This window comes from Protopterus annectens, chromosome 7.part1, assembly GCF_019279795.1.
Source record: "Protopterus annectens isolate FY-2018-M chromosome 7.part1, PAN1.0, whole genome shotgun sequence".
In the NCBI taxonomy this organism is placed as follows: Eukaryota; Metazoa; Chordata; order Ceratodontiformes; family Protopteridae; genus Protopterus; species Protopterus annectens.
The window spans coordinates 146,328,242-146,348,314 of NC_056740.1; the positions used below are offsets into that span (position 1 = coordinate 146,328,242).

General features: G+C 39.2%; 1 protein-coding gene across 1 annotated transcript in view; it reads left to right on the forward strand.

The window, feature by feature from the left end:
- UROC1 (urocanate hydratase 1) overlaps window positions 1-20,073 on the forward strand; it is a 1,269,467-nt gene that overhangs the window by 861,262 nt on the left and 388,132 nt on the right. Inside the window, exon 15 of the mRNA XM_044078604.1 lies at window positions 16,089-16,207. Coding sequence (XP_043934539.1) covers window positions 16,089-16,207 — 119 coding nt within the window. The remainder of the gene's footprint in view (window positions 1-16,088; window positions 16,208-20,073) is intronic.

A 20,073-nucleotide genomic window follows, 5' to 3' on the forward strand; every position in this document is an offset into this window, starting at 1 on the left:
AACAAGCTTCCTGGGAGGTCTGATATTAAGGACATGTTTAAGAAATTGTTTCACCTCAAATCTAGAAGCTAAAGCAGGAGAAAAAGGCAGACAAGCAGAGATAGCTAATAAGTGGGCCTTAATAGATGAATAGGCCAAACCAGTACTGAGCAGCTCACATACATAAGAGAGAACCAAAGGAACATCCGCAGTAAGTGGGTCCATGTTATGAGAGACACCAAAGAGAAAACATCTTCCATTTGCATAAGTAGAATTTCCTACTAGTAGGTTTCCTGGCCTCCTGCAGAACTTGCAGCGTCTTCAGAAAAAAGGTGTCTATGAGGAATTAAAATCCTATCACCCACAGTGTCAGTTGAAGCATGGATAGGTGAGGATGAATGAGAGATCCCTTGGCTTGTGTGATTAGATCCACCCTGTGAGGTAACTTGTGATGATTGCCCCCGGCTAGATGCAGAAGTAGAGATAACCAGTGTTGCAGCAGCCAAAAGGGAGTGAACAACAAGATTTTGGGAGCATCCTGTTGAATTTTGAACAGGATTTTCAGAATTAGAGGACCCGCGGTGGTGGTGCTGCAGTAGCGTTGTCGCCTCACAGTAAGACGCTGTCCGGTTCGATTCTCAGCTAGAGCGTCTTCTGCGTGGAGACATGCGTGAATGGGCGTACCTTCGTTGAAGGTTGTGCATCAGGCCTGGCAAGCCGGTACGTAAAAATCAACTGCCAATCATTAGCAGACCAGAGTTCCGCTGTGGCGACACCTAACCGGGAAAAGCCGAAAGACACAAACAATTTTCAGAATTAGAGGAAGGGAATGCATAAAGAAACCTCCGCTTCCAAGAAAATGAGAGGATGTCCACCTTTCACACAGATGACCTGGGACTTTTGCACAAAACAGAGGAAGTTGTCTGTTCAGAAGGGGGGGGGTCCACTTGAGGAGTACCTGACTGGTGGATAATATCCAGAAACACATCCCTGTACAGCTTCCATACATGGGCCTGAGTTAAGAACCTGCTCAGAGTGTCTGCCACAGTGTTCTGATCAAAAGAAATATAAACTGCCTGAAGAGTCACTTGATACTTGACAGCAAGACCCCATACCAGAAGTGTCAACTGACAAAGAAGATAACATCTCGTTCCTCCCTGTTTGTTGATTTACCACATCACTGTAGTATTGTCTGTGAACATCTTGAGAGGCCCTGGAGAGAAAAGAGGATGAGAGGCCTGAAGAGCCAGCAGAAGAGCTCTCATCTCTTTGACAATGATGTGTTCCTTCTGCTGACGAGGCAACCACACCCCCTGTACCTTTAGGGAGCCAAATGCCAGCCCCCATCCCATGTCTGAAGCATCTGTGAACAATTCCTGAGAGGGAAGTGGGGGATGAAAAGGGATCCTCCTGGATTCAGAGATAACTAATGAATCCACCAGTGAAGTTCCTGTCTGAGACAAGGAAGAAGAGGAATTACAAAGTCTCAAGGATGTACATGTTGAAGCCACACTGACTTCAGAAACCACTGAAACTTTCTCATGTGAAGTTTGCTAGAGGGAGCATCAGAATGGAGGATGCCATGAAACCCAGAGCTCTCAGAAACTCCCTGGTGGTAATGGAATCCAGAGAAAGAAGAGAAATGGCAAAATGAAGATTTTGCAGAAGGGTCTCTGGAGAGGACATCTGAATCAACAGGCCATCTAAGTAAGAAAAAATCAGCAAACGGGTGTAGGTAGTCACTGGAGAACAAAAATGCATTCAACTGGCAGAAATGGATGCTGGTAAATAGACCAATGGTGAAAAGATTCGGATTGGCAGCAGAAAAGTTCTGATTATGGTAGGCCTGAATGTCACCTTTATGCCCCCAAGGAGTGCTCAGGTGACATTCAGCATACCTTAAAGCAACAGTTGTCTTTGGTAGACTGCCTGGACTTCCATGGCAGAAATTCCATATGTTAAGCATACTGCAGCAGTGAACGTACATTCTCCTTTCCCATTCTTACAATGGCTTAGTCTTAGCATGCTTTCTGCTACTTTATATTTGGAATGGCTTTTATTTTTCTCCTTAAGGACATGCATCTAAATCCCATTCTCTCTGTATTTCTTGAATGTCCCTTGTTTCATCGTCATCCCTTTCCACTTTGAATTGTAGCTTTCTGCTTGTGTTATGTATATGAGCCTTAACTGTGTAGCTCTTAAATATCCTTTCAAATCAAGTAATCCTAAACGACTTTGTTCTATTGGAAGAATCAACTTATCCCACTTGCCCCTGGCCCTCTTCTCCTGCCAGATAAAATCATTCAACTCCTTATTAATTGCTGTCCACAGCTTCCTCCTGGTTGATAAAAAATATGCCTGACCTGTATGTAAAGCTAAAGGGACTATCTTGCTATCATAACCTCTCAAATGTCCAGATTTTTACCTCAAAATTTTGGTCTGTTCCTCATAAAATTTGTGGTTTTCTGGCAAATCATTGGAAGTATTTGAGGAATGAAATCACTAAATAATGACATACATTTGAGTTTTAGACTTCATATTCTTTAGAAAATGCATTTCAACACAAACTCTGTTACTCTAGCTACTTTCTCAGTTTATAAGAACAATATTTAAAATCTGTCCCTATTTTTGTACCTTTGTCCCCCCATTATGTCAGGCTTTGTCCAGATTTCTTGGGCTAAGAGGTTGAGAAGTATGCTTGCTATCCACATCCATAAAGAAAAAAATTACAGTTTTTTTTTAAATCTTTTGATAGTCTCTTCCCACATAATCTTAGTTGCTATAAGAGTCCTTTTTAACCCATACTCCTAAATATTTCATTTTATTGTGTCCTCATAAATATGGGTATTGCTGAACAAATTCATGTGTGGGTACATAGATAGCATTTGTTTTGTCTACGTTCATTTTATATCCTGAAAAAAATTGAAATTGTTTGAGTGTTCTGCAACACTGCAATGTGTTTTTCTGGTCTTAGCGGGTACAAATCATATCCGCAAATAAAGCCAAGGTTTCTTGATTATTATATAATTCTGAGTACCTTATTTTCTTTGTCAATGGCTCTACATATAATGCAAATAACAAAGGGGAAAGAGGACAACCCTGTCTAGTTTCTCTGTTCAAGCACTGCTTATCAGAGAGGAACTGTCCCACTTTAATTGTTGACTCTGATCCCTCGTATATCTTCTTAATTAACCTTACTGCGTCAGGGAATGCAAATGCTTCCATTGCTCTACTCATAAAATCCCAGCTTACTTTGTCATGTGCTTTCTCTGCATCAAGACCCACCAACAGCAGTGATATTTTCTTACATTCTGCTTCCCCGGGATCATCATTGCTCTATTAATGTTGTCATATATTTGTCTCTCCTCCACAAAACCACATTGATCCCTATATATCTATAATTCTTTTAGCTATTATAGACATAAACACTTTATAATCATGGTTTAAAATTGAAATGGGCCTATGTGAAGCTGGGTTTGATGGGTCTTTACTGTCTTTAGATATTACAGCCACCATAGCTTTTATCTAGGATGTTAGTGGTTCCCCTTCTTTTAAAATACTGTTAAACATAACCTTGTAGATCCTTATCACTTTCTTCCCTCCAAGCTTCCAAACCTCCACAGGAATACCATCTATTCCTGGAGATTTTCCTATAGATCGATTATACGTCCCATTTTTATCTCATCTCCTCCTGTCCTAATTGTTGATCCTCATCTACCTCTAACCTTGGCATACTTAAATCTTCCATAAATATTTGCATTTGTACTTTTTCTTGGTTTCCACATTCCTCAGCTTTATATACAAATTTTCATAAAATTACCAAAATCTCTCAAATACCTCTATAGGATCTCTTATTATTTGTCTTGTTATAGGATCCCTACGTTTGGCAACAACCCTTTCTACTTTCGGTTGCCTAAGTCATTGTGCTCAAAGATTTTGTGCTCTTGAGCAATTATCAAAAAAGAGTTACTTAACAGCAATCTTTCTAAACTCATTCATATTATCCAGATACTCCCCTATTTTTAATTTAGTATTTTGCAGCTGAGCCTCTTGTTCTGTGAGATCCCCCTTATTCTGCAATACTTTAACCTATGTCAGCCCCTCTAAATAATTATTTTTGCTTCTTAGCCATATCTCTCTTATTTCTACCTCATTTTTAAACTCCACTTTTATTTTAACCCACTGACAAGGTATAAAGCAATAGTACTCGATAATGTTCACTACCCATTCCTTAAATTCCTCTGCTTTTAACACTACCTATTCCTTAAATTCCTGTTTTTAACAGGTATGTTGGGAAGTGCCAGTGTCTCACATTTAGTTCTTTACCTTACATTTTTATTTTGGTCAGTATCGGTACATGGTCTGAAATGGCTACTGGAGATAGAAGCTTTCAATATAATTTCTGTCTTGTCTAGGTCTTGGGGAAGTACTACTACTACTAAATTCACATCTTCCATACCAAATATTTTCATAAATGTCTTCAGTAATCTGCCCTCCTTTGTTATATTTTCCCTTCTGAGTTTCCCAGACACATCCTCACTGGTGCAAATCAAGTTCCAGTCCCCACCTATAAGTAATATTCCCTGCTAAAGGCTGATTATTTCTCCCAAAATTTTGTTAAGCACCATAACAGCAGTTTTAGGTGGAATATAAATACATGCCTGTGCATAATCCTCCTCCCTTGCCATTAGCCCCTTACCACCACAGATCTACCATAAGTCTTTTTTTTCTTCTTCTATCATAGGAGGTTACTAGGCTAGCAGCCCTAGAGCCTTTACAAGCCTAGTCATGTTAATCCCAAGAGTCCCCATTTGTTCTTTTTGAGTAGTTCACAGAACAAATTTATGCACAGAACGGGTCTTGATCCACACTGACTACCCCTGTCCATGAGGGATATGGATGCCATCCCAAGGGCAAATTTGCAGTCTTCCATCCAATTATTTTGGTTGCATTTGAATATGGTCTGTGAGGAGCTCTGTTTTATGTGAATAGGAAGTCTATTCCAGAGAAGCTGCAGTCTCTGACAGACTTATTTGTCTCTGCAACATGTTCTGTTAATGTCACAAGTTAGGGTAAAATCCCTAGAGCAAGCAACTCTTGTGCCACTTGACTTGCAGATGTGCAGCATTTCCATTAGGGCAGGATTGCAGATTTCTCTATAGGCCAGGCACAAGTCACCTGTCAGCAGCCTATAAGATGCAGAGTAAAGTGACAGGGCTTTCAGCCTGTCCACGTAAGTCATGGTTTGGAATCCCTGTATTTTCTTAGTGAGAAACCTCTGAGGTCTCTCCAGCTGCTGTAGGTGTCTGGTGAAGTACTTGCAAAAGGGTGCATTATACTCTATTAGTGGTCTAATGAAGGTCAAGTACAGTGGAGTTTTTACATCCCTTGACCTGGATGCTATGCTATTGTTAAGAGGTGCGCTACATAGAAGGCTTTTCTTACCACTGCAGAAACTTGGTGGTCAAAGTTCAGATTGCTATTAACCTGTATTCTCAAGTCTCCCAACACTGGGTTAGAACTTAGGGGGGTGCTATCAATATTGTAATTTGTAGGGGATTTCATTTTGCCAAAGGAAATAATGATGCATTTTTTGCATTTAGTTTTAGACCATGGGTTTGGCACCAATCCCTTGTTTGCGTTAGCCCTTCTTGTAATATGTTGACATCATTGGGGGACTGAATGATTGCTCCCAGTTTGCAATCAGCAGTGAACATGGTGAGCCAAAGGCCATCTGCTTTGGCCTGGACTTCTGAGAAATAGGTGACAAACAGTAAGGGACCCAGCACAGACCTCTGTGGTACTCCACTGGTGATAGGTCTACTGCTACAGGTAGAGTCACCAGTTTTGACAGTGTTTGTTCTCTCAGTGAGCCAATTGGCTACCCACCTAGTAATGTAAGGGTTAATCCCTTACATTATCTAGGAGAGTTTCTCAATGAGACAACAAATAAAAAAGTCGAAATAGGCTGGTGAAGATTTTAACAGCAGTGTACTAAAAAATAAAAAAGGAAGGATGATCACCATGGCTCAAATAAAACAAAAGACTTTAATGCAAATAAGATACAATGAAAGATACAAGGGTAAGCACTTTCACAGTCCTCAGACTGCTTCTTCAGACTTGTTAATCAGTGTTTAGCATAGCATGATTTAAAAACCAAAGTAACCAATCAGTTACCTTTGAATATAGTTTCCTTAAAAAGACGTGACATTATTGCATGGAAAATTACAATTAATGTGGATGTGGGCATGCCTTGAAAACAGGTTTCAGAGAAACACACTCAGTAATACCAGGGTGTTTATCTGCATTTAAATAGATAGTCCACTTCTTTTCTCTCATTCAAGTTTTGTTCTTAAAGTCACCACATCGTATATTTGGACTGAGTAACTCTAAAAGCCATAAACTTTAATATGTGTTTTTGACCCAAATCAGAAATATGTTGTGCTAATGCATTACTCAGTTTTTTTATTCTTAGTATCATTCATGTGCTCTAAAATTCTGTCCTTAACAAGTCTGTTCATTTTACCTACATAGAACACAAAACACTCTACACAAAAAGCAAAATATGTAAGATTCTGCGCAGTACAATCAGCATAAAAAGATGTCTCTATTATAAAACCTTGTGCAGGATCCGTAAAAGTGCACCCTGTATGGACAAACTTACAAGCTTTACATCTCCTGCAAGTAAAAGTTGCTGTACCCTGAGATGGTGTACATAGTTCTTCCTAGTATTCTTACAACAAAGTTGTAACTTCAGAGACATATTACTTCTAAAAGTAAACTGTGATTTATCACTAACTGTTTTAATTTATCTCCCCATACGATTGCCCAATTTTTTTCTCAATATCATACACTGTGTGCACATTACTAGCATAAGTTAAATTTAATCTAACATCACCTCTATTGGTATATGTAGATCTCGTGTTCACTAAATGACTAGGGGCATCAGAAAAAATATGGTCTCCCTGTAGTCTGTCTTTCATATCTTAGACTATTAATACAGTCATCCAGATCTTTCTCATCATAGCCCCTTTTGAGAAACTTCTTCTTTGCTCTAATAGTGCTTGCTCTAGGGCCAGATCATCACTGTGTAGCCTCATAATCCTCAGAACTTGTCCCTTTACTACATTGCTAGGTATATGGGGGGGGGGGGTGCATACTTGTCTTATGCAACAATTAATTTTTCTTACATTTCTTTTTGAATGCCTCTGTTCTAAAATTCCCAATCAAATCTCGCATAACAGTCACATCTAGAAAATCAATAGACTCACTGCAGTGGACATAACTAAATTTCAAAAAAGAGGTTGTAGAATGCAAATACTCAAACTCCTGCGATAATTCAGGTGACCCATTCCATAGCATAAAAACGTTGTCCACAAAGTGCTTATACCAAACTATACATTCATAAAAAAACATTATTATGTAGCATACAGTCAAATTCCCATTATGCAAGTGCTAAGTTGGCATAGGAATTGACACAAGCTGTACCCATCACCATGCCAGCCTTTTGCAAATAAAACTCTTCATTAAAAGTAAACACATTATTAAGAATCAATTCTAAAAGTGAACATATCAACTCAATCTTGTCACTGGGGAAAGCATTATTTCTCAGTAAAATAGATCTAACATTATCTATACCACATTAATTAGGAATCACAGTAAACAATAACTCTACATCAAGAGTTACAAAAAATCAAATATTCCTCTTTCCCAATAGTATGGGTCACAGAAAACAACGCATTCAAGAAGCTCCTGGTATCCTTAAACACAGTGCCCACAAATGGTCATAAACTATTCTCCACAAAGATAGATAAAGGTTCCGTAGCCCATCCCTGGCTTGAAACAATAGGACGCATAGGGGAGCACAGACTCTCATTGTGTATTTTAGGTAACCCATACAAACAAGGTAAGATGGTGGTGTTCAACAGTAAATACTTAAACAATTCCTCAGTGATCATCTTAGTCATAAACATATCAAACAGATAAAAAGCCAATCTCTCTGCAATGCCAGAAACTTGCAGCCTGGTCAAAGAGACAAAATGTTCAAATCACTCAGTAATGCATAAATTTATTCTAGGTAAAAAGTCTTATCTAAAACCACAATATTACCCCTTTTATCTGCTAGGGGATCTCAGTAGATGACATCTTTAATTCATGTAGCGCACGTTGTTCACCTGGAGTTAAATTATAAAAAAAAATGTACTCTGCTTCCCATTCAGTGCACACCAAATCTCTCTCTCTATGGTATACTGCCACAAAAGTTTCTAAGACAGGATGAATATTAGGAACAAACGTGCTAGGTTTACGAAACCCAATCATATCATTACCATGTTCCAAAAACTTGACATCTGAAAGAAACGTTCCTATCAAACAATTTTGTCTGTGCAAGGATAAAGGATAAATCTTTATTTAGCAACATACAGTGATCTGATGTTAAAGAAACTGATGACAAGTTCAATACTAGTTCATTTGGGATATGCTGCAAGTAGTTGCTTTCAAGGTGTTGTCCACAGGCCGTTGTAGTTGCCTTAGTCACCCTTTCCTTGACTGACTTCTTGAGCTTCCTTTTCTGAAGTCTCTGGCAATCGGAATTGACTCTAAAAGGGAAAAAGGAAAATTTTGCTCAGTAGGTATAGTCTCCAACTTAACCAATGCATTAGCAGCCATCCTACTCATAGTGGGCACTTCCTGTTTTACAGCTACTGAATCAGCTCCTAATGTAGCATTAACATTTAAAGGAACAGTATCATTGTTATCAGGATTATTTGTTGTACTCACATGCCCATATTGTTTTGGACAGGAAAAGTCATATCCTTTATTAAAATCATTAAGATCACACTGCAATTTCTTCATTTTAAGGGCGTGCAACCTCCTGTCATATGACCAGACATTTTCATGAAGTACATCAATCCTGTCTTTAATCACATCAGATGTAAAATTCTTGTTAATCAAGGCATACAAAGACTTAATGTCTTTAAAAAGTGCACCTTCAATAGGCTTGAAATACTCCACAAGAAGGCACATATAATCAAAACAGAGCTGCAGGTTCAGGACTTTCTCGATGATGCCAGAGTGGGGAATTGTGTCGGAAGCTTTGGCAAGGTCGAGATAGGCAGTACCTTTGTCCATGGCTTTGACATTCTCAAAGAAGTCCACCAGGTTGAATAAATATGCTCTACCCTTAATGAAGCCAAACTGGCTTGGGTCCAGTGTTTGGTGGTTGCTTATGTCCTTGTTGATAACATCCATGATAATTCTTTTCATGGCCTTGCTGTTCTCCATTCTGCAGGAACATCGCCAGTTTTCAAGCTATGATTAAAGAGAATGGCATGTGGGTCCACTAAGTCTTGTTTTAGATTTAGTAAACAACCTGGGATATTATCTGATCCCATTGAGGTCTTGTTTTTGGCCTTTGCAAGTGCAGAGATGACCTGTTTTCTAAAGGTACTAGGCAGATGGCTGAGTATGCTTTGAGATATGGTAGGTGGGGATGACTGAGGTGTTGGGCTATATAGCGAGAGATTACAGTAAATCAAGATAGCATATCTTGGTTCATGGTGGGGGATCTATACCTAGCAATGATGTGGTATGGTACTTTCCCAATAGTTAATTTGGACATGGAGTAGTTTGAGAGAGTCATGCTGTTTGACCACTATCAAAGTATATTTGGTTTTACTGAAGATGGATAGGGTTCCTATTGGAACATCGAATTTCCAGTTGTTCAAATCACTAAAGGTCAACCTTTAATGATCGAACAATTGGAAATTCAAATGTTTAAAATAAACATTAAAAAAAAAGAAAAAGTAAAAGGTGTAGGCAGGGCCTGCAACCCCCTATGTGGAGGAATGCGGCCACCACACACCCCACTACTTAAATATACCAACTCCGCGATTGTGCTACAGTGTACGAAAGGGAAATATTCCCTTTCTGCACCATAGTTCATTAAAGTGCAATCTCGGAGTTGGTATATTTAAGTAGCAGGGGGGCTTTCTTCCCTGCTTTAACCCATCAGGATAAGTTTTCTTTTTTTTTTCTTTCTTTTTTTTTTTTTTAATTTCGAAGTTACGGAACTTTGACCATATGGTATTCGAAGTTCCGTAACTTAGAGTTTGTAATAGGTAACCGATGGATACTCCTCCACTTTTGGTTCCTAAATGCTCATTTTGAGGTCTGAACATATGGAAGGCATTGTAGCCTTACATGGCCTGGGTGCTGTCAGTGGCCTTGAACCATTTCTCAGTAACTGCACAGACATCAGCATCCTCTAAGGTGAGGAGTACTTCCCAGGTAGTGCAGTTTCATGTTTAAACTCCTAGCATTAAGCAGCACAACTCTGAGTTTGTCTTGATGAGATTTTGTTACTTTGGAAAATTTGTTGTTTTGACATTGCCTTAAAAAAGGCACTATAGGGAGGCAAGAGCTTTTGCCAGTATCCAAAAGCCTAGGGGGGGCAGGTGCAGACTATCTCTAGCAAAGCAGCAAGGTCTGTCTACCATATCCTCCCAGGCTGCCAGATACTGGATCCCCCTGGACTGACACCAGAAGCTAAGACAGTTGTTGAAGTCAATCATGTTTGTTTATATTGTGCCACCATCCTGGGTGAGGGTAGGATACTGCTTAGAGCTGGGGATATTCCTGTCTGGGACACACACAGTTCCATCATGTCTCTCTTAATATAGTCCAGAGAGATATGTCTTAAGCCATTCACTCCAACATAGACTATGACAGAGTCATAATGGTACTTGTTTTGAGTGACTTGCGCATGCATGATTTGTTGGGTCCTGGCACCTGATATGCAGCTAACCATGACCTTCTCCTCCTTGTCCAGTCTGGTGAGAGGGACATCTGTGTGTCTCACTATGGAGTCATCTATGACCGAGACATTTGATGCGTTTTGCCTTTCGGGCTTATTTGTTGAGACACAGATGTGTGTGTGTGTGTGTGTGTGTGTGTGTGTTGTGTAGTGGTTTCTTTTTGCCTAGTGGTGAGTGTAGGTGGTGTGCAAGTCGAAGGTCTCTCTTCTTTTGGTAGGCTTTTAGTGAGTACCTCTATCTTAGTACTATCATTATTGAAGCTCCTCTAGCAAGAAGCACCCCCTTTTCCTTTGCCCCTGATATTCTGCTGAACATCCATCCTGAAATCCTTTATTTATCAAATTTGCATGCTAACTTCTTTCCCAATGTGTCTCCTGTAGCATTAGCATTTCTATTTACACTCCTCATTTCTCAATATAATTCTGTACTCTTACAATTTAGCTTTTTGTCTATACCTGTGAGGCCATTTATGTTCCCAAATAAAATGGATAGCATATCCATTATGATAAAAAAATGTTCCTACCTGTTATACATGTCACTCTTTTGCAGGTATATTTCCAGGTTTCATGCTACATGCACACACTAAAGTTTGTCGGCTGATGTTTTATACAGTTGTTTATCTCTGTTTGAACCTGTCACATTTTCAACATAGTTTCTGCTTGATGGTTTTCATTAAAACAAAAAAAAATAGATTTTCAAAACACCCCCATTCCCTATTAATTTGTAGATCTTTAAAAAGTTTCTAGTTGATTTTTGAGGTTTATAGAAGGTGAGAAATTGTTTATCATTTAGACAAAGGGATCTATTTGGCTATAGAGTAGAAGTTAGTACTGGGAAAGGATTGGGTTTGTATATGAAGTTATGGGTAGTTAGTAGTTGTATGAAGTCTTGATGGTGTGGTAGTTCAAGCAAGTTCAGAATTAGCCTTACAGTGATGCATATAATATTTATTTGCAGTGAATTTAGCAACTTTTTTGTAGCATATTTCAAGCTTGGCTTTAACTGAGGCTTGCAGGTGGGTGAGGATAGTGGCACCATATAGGAGAGAAGGAAGGAGGTGGGGGGTTGTAGCAAGGATGGCTTTAATGGAATTAATAAAATTCTTGTACCTACAGAACTTGCCAGTTTTTCGTGACTTATTTTAACATTTTGAATTTTTGGAGCTCAGATTTGAGGTGGCTGTCAGTTATAACGCCAAATGGTTTTTATGGGATACAACTTCAATCTCTGTGTTAAATTAGTAGAAAAAAAAAACAAGTTAGTTGAAGCATTGCCATGGGATTCATCAGAATTAAAAGAATCAGAAGCAGGGTATGTATCAGTTTTGCTCCAAAGAGACATAGGCCAGTTAGTTATGTTAAATAGTGGAACCCAGATTGTATTTTGTACAAGATCCTGATATGCAGACTTATAGAAGAAATAGAAAGATGCTGTTCATATCACAAAGTGAAAGAAGTCTTCAACCAAACTCGTTTACTTCTCAGTGCCCGTCTTAAATAACTTTGTTTCACAACCACATGTAGGGGAGACTTCATGAAGGCAACCTGAAGTGTACTCTTCTGTGTACATTTTGCAGTCACTTTTTGGTTTTCTGAAAGGGCCCTAACAGTGCTGTACAGTGTTCTAGCATGAAGATGTGCAGTACTGAGTAGGGCTGGCAGTGTGGCTATGCTGAATGCTAATGAGGCAGACCAAGGGAGAGGCATATGCTAATTAGTCATGTGCTCACATTCCTGGAACTACATCCAGGAAGGTACTACACACTGAGCAATTCAAGAAATTGCTCAACTGTGTAGATCAGCATAGCCAGTCCCACCATGTTGCTGTGCTGAACATAGCCAAAAGACCATGTTGAACTACCTATCATGACCATTGTACATGGATCAGGAGGTGCGTGGAGAAATTAGACACTAGGGCAATAACAAGTTTGCCATAATGGCATTAAAGCTTTTACAATGATTAGGGGATTAGTGGAGCCATGGGAAGGCAGACAAGTCAGGGGGACAGATGTAGGGACTTTGGTTTGAGTGTCTAAATGTGTACTTGTTTGTGGGAGAGTGACTGCAGGGGAGATTGCCAATGCCTACAGAAGCAGCAGTTTACTACCATAATGTGCAGATAACAACAATCTGCACATCTTTGTAGTAACTATGATTCAGGGACATGCAAATTAGCTGATACTGAGGTCTTTTCTCATTACAGCTAACATGTCTTTGAATCACAAAATACCACATCAAGGGAGCAAGGATATGTTTAGCTCAAGCCATATGGCTCATCCTAGGCCTTTAATGAATTCCTGGGATAGTATTACAATCCCACCAGAGAAGTCCTACTACGGATAAAGAAATTGAGCAGTGAAGATGTAGTTTAAAATCTGCTCCAGGTGATAATATACCTAATGTCATTCCCAAGGAAGATATTTGCAAAAGTCTCTGTAAAGTGAAAGGATCACACTTTGTTCAAAAACCCCTAATCACTTTCATGACTGTATATAATATAAAATGTCTGCAAATCTCCAAAATGGCTTTTCCCCTGAAGTTTGATATTAATGTTGCTGAATTTTCAATTGTGCTGATTTAGAAATACTGCATTGCACAGCACACTAGTTATGGTGTGTTTATATTTAATCCAGATTCTGTATTTCAGAAAAAATGTTGTATATTGTATGTGTTGCATCTTTTATTTTTTTAAAGAGGACTGTAGCATATGTGCATAAAATGATAGCACAGTAGGTGTAGTTGTAAAAGGGAGTTACTTGTTGAGGGTATGTGGCATGTGATTATCTTGGATTCAGTTACTGGAATAAAGGGATGGGCATAATGTCTGTCTTTTTTATTTAGCCATCCAAAAAGCTACACTTGACTGATAATATGTAGTACAGCAATTGTGCAGTTGTAGTCAATTATTTTCACACCTAGACCACCTCACCAGTTTCTGGTTGTTCACCTTGGATGTTTGACTATGATCGCACCCTCTGTGATTGTTAAACTATGTTGGGATGACTGACTGTGGTAAATCTGGTGATTAGTTGCTTATACTCATGATGTTTCCCCACTCTCCACCTGGGGTAAACTTGCCAGAAGCACCCCCTTCAACATAATGCATGATCTCCTTTATTAGTCAGCTTGTTCTCCCAGGCTGAGATCAGTCTTGCCTATAGGTTGATCATTAGTGGCAGTGCACAACATATGACATGCCACATGCTACACCAGAAGTACCCTCTTCAATGTAATGCATGAGCTCCTTTATTAGTCAGCTTGCCCTCCCAGGATGAGATCAGTCTTGCCTATAGGTTGATCATTAGTAGCAGTGCAGAACAGCATGTGACATGCCACATGCTACACCAGAAGCACCCCTTCAACGAAATGCATGAGCTCCTTTATTAGTCAGCTTATCCTCCCAGGCTAAGATCAGTCTTGCCTATAGGTTGATCATTAGTAGCAGTACACAACAGCATGTGACATGCCACATGATACAACAAACCTGGAAATAGGATTATAACTCTGACTGGCAACACTACTTCTTGTTCTCATTTGGGTTTTTTATTTCTTTTTTTATTATGGGAAGAACTGTTCAGTTAAGTCAACAAAGAATTCATCTTAATTTAAAAATGTATGTGAGGCATTTTTGTTTTTGAATTGTATTTTTGTTAATGAGTGTGGGATGTATGACAATACATTGTCACTACTATCGGTCAAGAGGTTAAAGAGAATGATTTTCCAATTATATACTAAAGATTATTCCAAATAAATATTTACACAACAGCAAAGAGTGACATATTCTACCAATATGGAATTTTTTTAGGCAAAATTATATATAGGAGAGAACATCTTTTCTTATCTGGACCCCTCACCTGTGGATTAACCTGTTTATGTGAATTGACCTGATAAGTTATGTAGGGAAGATTATAAAGCAATCTGTTCATGTTCATGTGTGCTGCAGTTCTGGCATTTAGTTTTACTCTCTGCAGGTAGATTGCCATTTGTGTATCGCCGTCAATGCTACACTCTCTTCTTTCTGTAGGTTTATTGCATATAGCTGCCTTGCACAATGCTGCATCATGTGACACAATTAATATACCTGTTTTTAATGTTTTATTCATTGCATTTCATGGTGGAATGTTACTTGGTGCTATGGCTATACATCTGCTCCAAAGTTTAGACATTATGCCTATGAGCTGTTAGCTTTCTGAAAGTATATCATTACCCCACATTGGTACTTAATACCGTGAAGTATATGGTTAAGTAACATTAATGATGAACTCCATCTGTTTGCAAGTGGTAACTTATTGCAGAGTTTTGAAACGTGTTTAGTAATGAATCAGTGCCATGCCATTTTTCTGTTACTCAGATTTATTTTTAGTAGTAAGTTACAAGGTCTTGCATCATTTTCGTTCATCATACTTTTCAACATACTTCTAAATAGTACTGGGTTGGATATGGCCTTTATATTTTGTCTTTATTTTTTTTATCAAGGTCAAGCTCATTGTTGGAAAGATTCCACTGGTTGGCTTGTTAAGTTAAAGCATGAATGCATAGTTTAGATTTTGTGCTTTTTTTTGTCACTGAAGAGATACTGAAGCCTTCAGAGACTTTTTTTATTTTTGTTAGATTTCTGCTGAGTGCATTGGCATCTTTGGTCTGAATTCCCATAAACACACATATACCCACACCATCCATTATCTCTGTAATATGTCTGCTTGCTGCTTACATTGATGTCAGAATTGCCTGGAGGATGCATCACAAAGGTGTTATGGAGTACATAATGTAATTAGACATGCTACGAAAAATAGTGCATGTCTGAACTTTGTGCTGTACAGGAAGAATATGGTCACAAAGTAGTCATGAATAAACAGCAGTTAGAATGTTTTTGCATATTTATTTTCATTTTACCAAAGGCAGTGTCTAAGGTAATGCAGTTTGTCAATTCCTGCATTCAGTATCAAATATTTTAAAATGATCTTCAGCTAATAAATACTTCTGCAAAAGCTTTGATATAGTTTTATTGGAAATACATTACTTACAGGTTAAAGTATGATTTTATAGCTGTAATGTAGTAAGCTAGTACAGTGGATCATTTTTGTAGTTCCCATTTAAAGCATTTGAATCTATTACGGCAGCTGATGACCTCTTTTAACTGATTGTCAGTACTAATACTTACCAGTTTTAATTTTTATTTTGTTTTCTGAATGTTTGGGATTGTTTAAGTGCTTCTCTGATGAAAGAAAAGCATTGCTTAGTGCCAGAGGAAACACAAACACTAATGGAATTCAAATAATTTTACATTAATTCACAGGGACATTTTTTCTTTGGGATTTGGACCATTCCGATGGGTTTGTACCTCTAGTGACCCTGAAGATTTGTCTGTCACTGATTTAATTGCTACCTCAGTGCTTGAAAACCTCAGCAAGGATGGTAAGGTATCCCATTCTAAATCTAATTATAGTAGTTAACATTAATATTCCGTAGTTGTAACAATGTGTGAGCTATGCCTGCTTATTTCAGCAAATATTCATTGCTATAATTATTCCTGAGACTGGGTGCAAAGCAAGATTTCATTAAGGTTTATATTTGTAATTCTTTAGTGGCCTCTGTCATGTTAGGAGAAGTTTGTACCTAAGAAGGAACCTGCTTAATGATTTAATGATATACAAACAGTGTACACTCAAAATGATACAAGCCATTGGCTCTAGGGTGAAGCTGAAAACATGCCACCACACTGCAGCTCTAAGTCACCAAAATTCCAGCTAATACATGAGATTCCAAAAATGTGTAAGCTTACACCATCCAGTCAAATACCAGCTAGCATTATTACTGAAGTAAGATTATTTAGAATTTGTCTATTTTTAGTAGATGAGGCTTTACGCCAGAAAAGTAAACACATTATAACAAAGCAGAGCATAAAACAAGCACATAACCATGACTGAATATGGGTGTAGAGAGACCATATACATTGTGGCATGCACATAAAAAAGTATTTATTTTATGCACTGAAATTTGCCATGGTATATTCAAGCAGCAATATTTACCTTGGTTTATGGTTAGCTACTTTTTTTACAACAACTTTTTTTTTTGTTTGCGTGCTTGTTTGTTTAACGCCTGCTTGATTTAATGAATTGTGTGGACGTGTGTGTGTTTAAGTCTGTCATTTCATAAGTTTGGTAATAAAAAAGGTATACAGTCAACAAATGTGCACTTTCTGACCTGAGGGAGGAGAATGAATGGGAAGGATGGGGACTACATTCTGGAAGTCAGAGTACAATTCCAAAAATCCATGTTAAGCCTGAGTGTTGCTGAGACTGAACAGCTGTGACAGACTCATTTTATTGCTCTGTCTGTGGCACACAGGCAACTTGAAATATTGTCTGCTAGCAGGAGAGTCTATAGTTAGTAAACATAAGTATCTCGAGAATAAGAGCCACTGTTAGAATTATGTATCCTGCAATTCTTTGTATAGTTTGGCAAAGTTAGTGTACCGGATTGAGACACTGGTAGAGGCAGTCATAATTTAAACGGATGTTATTAAAGAGACAAATGACTGCTATTTAACTGGCAGGGCTGATGCACTAGAACTTTTGGACTCTCATAATTCAATCACTCTCTTCATGAATTCTCTCTCATTGACAAATTCAGTTGATAGTTCTGAGCACATCCACAAAAGTGCAGAAAGCATAAAGCATTACCATAGCTATAAAAGAGGAAAGGCACAGCGTACATCAGAAGGACCCTAGAGAGCTGGTTAGAGTTGTCAGAGCAAGGTAGAGTGTGAGACAGATCTCCTCTGAAGACTGTTGATGAAAAAAAAACTGTGACATTGTAAAGGAGGCAGGGGAAGATGGTGAACAATCCATTTTTGATTTGAGCAAAAGGATGTACAGAGCAGGCTCTTAATGGAGGACTGAAACAGTGGGCAGGTAGAGCAAAGAGGCATACTGTATCACTAAATAGGTCTAAAGAGAGTTAAGGTGGTCCACAACCAGTATTAGAAGCTGAAATTCTAGAAGCTGAATGTAAGAGTGAAAGGGAAGCATGACTGAATGTCTCTTAATTGTTCAGTTGTCTGAGTTTTTTCTTTTTTTGTCACTTTCATGGCTCTTTGAATGAGAAAACTCTTAGCTGGCAATACTATGGTTTTGGCTAGGTCTAACTGGACAGCACAGGAAGAGTAAGCCAGGCATGGTCATAGAGGACCATAGGATGTTTTTAGGGTAATGGCCCTAGAGCCTTTTTCATCCTAGCCGTTCATGCCCCAGTTTTCCCAATTATTGCGCAACGGTTCTTGGAATTCATAAATTCCAACTCCCTGGATCAACTAATCCATAGTCCCACCAGGAGCTCCAATATCTTAGACCTGGTCATAACCAACATGGGAAATCAATGCTCCATACCTATGGTCACCCCCTCATTAGTCAGGTCTGACCATAAGCTAATCACCCTTAACATCCACATCCCACCCCCACCCCCCCAGTAAAGAAACCACCATAAAAAACTTCTCCAAAGCCAACTTCATGCTACTCAAGTCAGAAGTGAAAAACTTCATGACACCCATGCAGACGGGAACTGAAAGTTCAACTGCTGAATCCTACACTAAGGCACTGTACGAGCACATCCACTCATGCATAAATCGTGCCATCCCAAATAGAACCAAAATGCTCTCATCCAAAAAAAGGAAGCCAATCTGGTGGTCCCCTGCCATAAACAAACTTTACTACAAAAGGAAGAAACTTTTGCAGAAAAGAGGAAAATCCCAGGATGCAAAAAACTCCCTTACTAGCCTCAGTAAGAAACTGAGATGCCTCATAAAATCCTCCAAAGCTAGTTACGAAAATAAAATTACCAAAGATTCCAAAGACAACCACAAAGCATTCTATAACTATGTCAAGAATCTAAATGGCAATGCTCAGATCTGCTCTGAGCTAAAACAGAATGGCATTAAATATACTGATCCGAAGGATATTGCCAATATCCTGGCAGATCGATTCAGTGCCAACTTCACCCCCCTCTCACCCCCTAAATGGCCCATCTCAATACCGGAAGATTGCCAAATTCCAGTAATAACAGCCACACAGGTAAAAAACGCACTCTCTCAAGCCAAGAATACAGCATCCATGGGACTAGATGACATCCCGGGCTGTGTACTACATGAACTACAATATGAACTGGCACCTCACCTAAGTGTCATGTTTAATCATAGCCTCACCTCAGGTTTTGTGCCCACTGAGTGGCGCAGAGCTACAGTTATCCCAATCCACAAGGGGGGATCCACCTTGGATCCCAGAAACTACCGTCCCATCAGTCTGACAAGCCTTATCTGCAAGGCCATGGAGCGTATTATCATGGAACTTATAAACAAAGACATTGGCAACCTTCAAACACTGGACCCCACCCAGTTTGGGTTTGTGAAGGGCTGATCTTGTCTCCTGAACCTGATTGACTTCTTTGAATCAGTCTCCAGAGCCATGGACAAGGGTAAGGTGGTCCACACAGCCTATCTAGACCTACCATCCCCCACTCTGGAATCATAGATAAACTTACTAAGTTGGGCATTAATCCCTATGTCACCCAATGGGTTGCTAAATGGCTTACTGATAGAACCCACACTGTAAAAGTAGCCGACTCCAAATCCAGCTCCAGACAAGTGACAAGTGGAGTACCTCAGGGTTCAGTCCTGGGGCCGCTCTTGTTTGGCATCTACTTCTCTGAAGTACAGGTCGACACTAAGGGACTCTGGCTAACAAAGTTTGCAGATGACTGCAAACTGGTAGCCATTATTGAATCCCCAAATGATGTGGATACTCTACAAAAGGGCCTTACAGAAACAGATGCTTGGTGCCAGAGCCATGGGCTCATGCTCAATGCCAAGAAATGTATTGTTATCCCTTTGGGAAAAAACATGTATCCATGAATTACCATATAGGTGGCAGTACACTAAACACAGAAAGTGTGATAAGAGACTTAGGGACACAGGTGGACAGTGGTCTCACCTTCGATAACCACATAGCCACAACAGTCAGGAAATCCTTCTATGTGGCACACCTCATCACGAAGGGCTTTTCATCCAGAAAAAAGGAAGTCATTGTCCCACTGTACTCATCCCTCATTAGACCCATTATAGAATACAACGCCCCATTTGGTATGTACCTCTCAAGACATCTGCAACAACTGGAAAGGCCTCAGAAATACCTCACTAAAAGAATCACAGGCCTAAAGCAGATGCCCCACGCTGACCACCTTAAAAACTCCAGCTATACTCTGTTGCATATCGTCTACTCAGAGGCGAT